The 4,261-nt window shown below is 34.1% G+C and overlaps 1 protein-coding gene across 1 annotated transcript; it reads left to right on the top strand.

Moving 5' to 3' along the window:
• The first annotated feature begins 227 nt into the window (after nt 1-227).
• LOC110695711 (cytochrome P450 76AD1-like) lies at nt 228-3,976 on the top strand. Its single transcript, XM_021872938.1, has 2 exons — nt 228-1,293; nt 3,162-3,976. The coding sequence occupies exons 1-2, from the start codon at nt 406-408 to the stop codon at nt 3,765-3,767; spliced, it is 1,494 nt and encodes a 497-aa protein (XP_021728630.1). The 5' UTR covers nt 228-405; the 3' UTR covers nt 3,768-3,976.
• The last annotated feature ends 285 nt before the right edge of the window (nt 3,977-4,261 follow it).

Genomic DNA, 4,261 nt, shown 5'->3' on the forward strand with positions numbered 1-4,261 from the left:
ACTACAACACTTCGTTAGACCTTCTCTCCGAAAAGGCTGTATATTCCAACGATGTATGCGAGATATGTACCACAGTGCAAGATCTATTTAACGATCGTAGCTTTTATGTAAGAAACCTTAATTTGATTCAATTTTATTTATTTGTTAATTTAAATTTCATTTGTAGATGTCGTATGGCTTTTTATTAATAAATTGATTTGTTTCAAAAAAAAAAATATTGGCTATCCTTATTTTATTGCTTAAGATATATAATTTCCTTAATAACTCATCAGATCAACACATTATTATATATAGTATAAGATCAATACAGATTTTTTTAATTTTTTTTTTATAAAGTAATGAACATTAGCTATCTAATAATTAAAGTGACATTTTGAATCTCATCATCCTTCATTGAACTGTGATATGCTCCATAAAATCATACCTATGGAATTTTACACAATATTACTCCTTTTGCTGCCCTTCACCATCTTTCTAGCATTCTTCCTCTCAAAACACACTAGATCCAAACTTTCTTGGCCTCCGGGACCAAAATCATGGCCTATAATAGGCAATATTCTCCAACTCGGCGACAAGCCTCATCGTGCTATCGCTGAGCTCTCCAAAATTTACGGCCCTATAATGTCTCTCAAACTCGGGAGCAACAGAGTAATAGTGATATCATCCTCGAAAGTAGCCAAAGAAATGTTCACTAAACATGATTTAGTCCTTTCTAGTAGGAGTATCCCTGATATTGGGAGGGTGTTAAACCATGATACTTTCTCAATGGTTTGGCTCCCTGTATGCCCCAAATGGCGAAACCTTAGGAAGATCGTAACCATTCAATTATTTACGAGTCAACGGCTCGATGACAGCCAAGTTATAAGGCAAAAAAAAGTCAACGAGTTGGTTGAGTATGTGCAACAACGTTGTGAAGATAGCCTGCCTGTTGATATTGGTAAGGCAGGAAATACTACCTCTCTAAATTTGTTGTCGAACACGTTTTTCTCGATCGATTTGGCTAGCCATAGTGGTTCGAAATCGCAAGAGTTTCGAGATCTGACTCGGAATATAGTAGAAGACGCTGCAAGGCCTAATGTGTCCGATCTATTTCCAATCGTTAGGCGTTGGGATATACAAGGTGTGTTGAAGAAGCATGCAGTTTACTTTCGAAAGTTGATGAGGATTTTTGAGAAAATTATTGATGAAAGATTGAAAGATTCAATGGATGTTAAGGATGATGTTCTAGGCACTCTACTCAAGCTTGTTGAGAACAATGAATTAAGCCTTGATGAAGTCAAACATATGCTTGTGGTAAGTTCTATCTTACAAAATGTTTCTTCAATTGAAGTTTTGCAAGTTTTGTGATTTTAGTAGCCCAGTCCGATTAGCAGGCAAGGCTAACCAAGTTAGTGGGCGAGTCATAATCCCATCTAGATTGGTTCACTATATGTATCCACCTTTTAGCAGATCAATAGATAAATAACATGTATATTCAAATATGTTATGGTTGACCTGCCTTGACACGAACTGACGTGATCCAACTCAAACCCAAAAGCAACCAATAATCTTCACATTCCCAATTGAACATGAACCAACAAAAATTGATCCAACTTGAGTCAAATTTACGACCCGATTGACACCTCTTTTATATGTACTATCTCCGTTAACTTTTAGTTGCAACAAAGGAATTTTTGATATCTCACAAATAATACACCTTTGTTGCAACTAAAAATTAACGGAGGTTGTAGTAGTTAAATAATTTTATGAATATTGATGAAAGTACGTATGTAAGTAGGAACTCCTCCGTATGTGGAAGCACTATCGGATCTTCTAAGGGGCAAGGCTAATTGCCCCCCCCCCCCCCCTAGATTTTGATCCAAAATTTATTATCTACTTAGACTATTTTACTAAGGGTATGCTTGGATTGAGAGAAATGTTTTACTAGGGTAATAAAAGTCAAATTAAGCAAAATGAAAGTAAATAGGGAAGGAGAAGATAGTGATGGTGTGCTTGTAAGAAAAATTATGTAGTGATGGTGAGGTATGAGGTGAAGAAAGAGGCTCATTTTGAGGGTAATAGTTACACTAGGAGAAGGGTGTATTACTATTACCCTCATTGTGAGGGTAATAATTCCTCCATCGATCTCTCTCTTTTCCTCATGAAACAACTACCTTATTTCATTTGTATACATCCTACAACATCTCTAATTAATTATGTTTTTTCAAGTTCGACTTTTATTACCCCCTTAATATATTACCCCCGATCCAAGCATGCCCTTAGTATTTTCATACTATTCAATGTAACTTGTTAGACAATTACATCAAATTCTATATACTTTCCCTTTTATAATATTAGTATGAGTGGGGCTAAAAAAAAAAAAAAAGGGAAAAGAGTATATATACAAGCAAATAAAAATACTTTGCATTTCTAAATATTTAAGGAAAAATGATAAAGAATAATCTCACGTTTGGTCGGTCTTCCGAAAACAATCCCACCTTCAATTATTCCAGAAATAATCCCACTTTAACAACAATCTTCTTTCCTTAAATATATATTTAGAAATGCCCGTCAAAAATAAATAAATAAATTAGAAATGCAAAGTATTTTTATTTGCTTGTATTATTTTCCATTGTAATTCCTTTGCTGCACATGTGTCAAGACATAACTTTGACTATCATTATCTTTAATTGGGTATTATGAGTAGTAATAATTATTAATAAAAAATTATAATTAATCCAACAACATATTATATGATAACATTTATATATTTGTAAAAAAAAATATGTCAAGATAATACATAAACAGTGTAAAATCAAACAAAATTTAGAAATTGAACTTTAATTCTGCCTCCTAAAAAAAAAGTCGTCAAGATCCGCCATTGTGTGGAAGCATAGTAAGTTTGACATAGTCTACATCTTATTTGTTTTATTAATTAAATAATTTTATGTTTGACCTTTTGAGAATTGTTTCACGACATAATTTTTTTTTTTTGTTAGCTCCTAAACATGACAATTAATGATCATTAATGTTAGGGTGTATGTGATCACTCCATTACTATTCATAACGGTGTAACGAAATATTTTGAAATACATATAGAAGCATTATTTTTTGAAATTCAAATTAACAAGAAGCAAAATGAATTGGTTATTATATAAATTTATATATCAATGTATGTTCAGGATTTATTTATAGCTGGAACAGATACAACCTCTATCACATTAGAGTGGGCAATGACAGAATTATTGCGAAATCCAACAAAGATGGAAAAGGCTAAAAGTGAGCTGGATGATGTACTTGGCAAGAAAGGATCAATGCAAGAATCATATATTTCAAATCTACCATATATTCAAGCAGTATTGAAAGAAACATTAAGATTGCATCCACCGGTCCCACTATTAATACCTCACAAGGCTATAAAAGAAGTACAACTATGTGACTATTTAGTTCCAAAAAATTCAACTTTATGGGTTAATGTATGGTGGATAAGTCACGATCCAAGTGTATGGCCAAATCCTGAATGTTTTTCACCTGAAAGGTTTTTAGAGAAAGAAATTGATGCTAAGGGACAAGACTTCGAGTTCATACCATTTGGAGCGGGAAGAAGGATGTGTCCAGGAATACCATTAGCTTATAGGATGTTGCATCTAATGTTGGCTACACTAATACATTCATTCAATTGGAAGTATGGTAATGGAGAACATCCAGAAGATTTAGATATGAAAGAAAAGTTTGGAATGACGCTTCAAAAAGCTCATCCACTTGAAGCTATTCCTTTTCTCAAGTGATCATCTCATAAATTTAAATTTTGTGACAATGCCATGTTTTTTGGCATCATTTATCATATCATGAGGGCCATGTGGCGTATGTACCGTAGTAATAAAGTTGATAGAAATGTTTAGAGCTAAATAATGGGATAAAGATTCGTATTTTAATTGTGTGCAAACACTGAACTAAATAGTAAATTAAATATGTACTTCGTACCATACTATTTTTATTTTGGTTTTAGGGAAATGAAATTACGTACATAAAAATATACATTTCTATATATCACATGTTTCATGCATGTTTGACATGTACAATAAACTACAGAGACAGATATTGCGGATAGAGACTAAAGTTTCAAATTAAAGTTGATCATTCAGACATAAACCTGGGCACGGGCCGGGTTGGCCCGCGTGCCGCCCGGCACGGCCCGTCGTTCGGCGCAGCCCGGCACGGCCCGAAGTCAAGCACGGCACGGCACGAAGTTCAACTTCCGTGCCACGGGCCGTGCCACGGA

Source organism: Chenopodium quinoa, unplaced genomic scaffold, assembly GCF_001683475.1.
Source record: "Chenopodium quinoa cultivar QQ74 unplaced genomic scaffold, ASM168347v1, whole genome shotgun sequence".
In the NCBI taxonomy this organism is placed as follows: domain Eukaryota; kingdom Viridiplantae; phylum Streptophyta; class Magnoliopsida; order Caryophyllales; family Amaranthaceae; genus Chenopodium; species Chenopodium quinoa.

Excerpts from the sequence above, each read along its gene's own strand:
- LOC110695711 (XM_021872938.1), top strand. The coding sequence starts at position 406 with ATGCTCCATAAAATCATACCTATGGAATTTTACACAATATTACTCCTT. Across the intron at positions 1,294-3,161 it reads AAGTCAAACATATGCTTGTG|GATTTATTTATAGCTGGAAC; the intron begins GTAAGTTCTATC and ends ATGTATGTTCAG.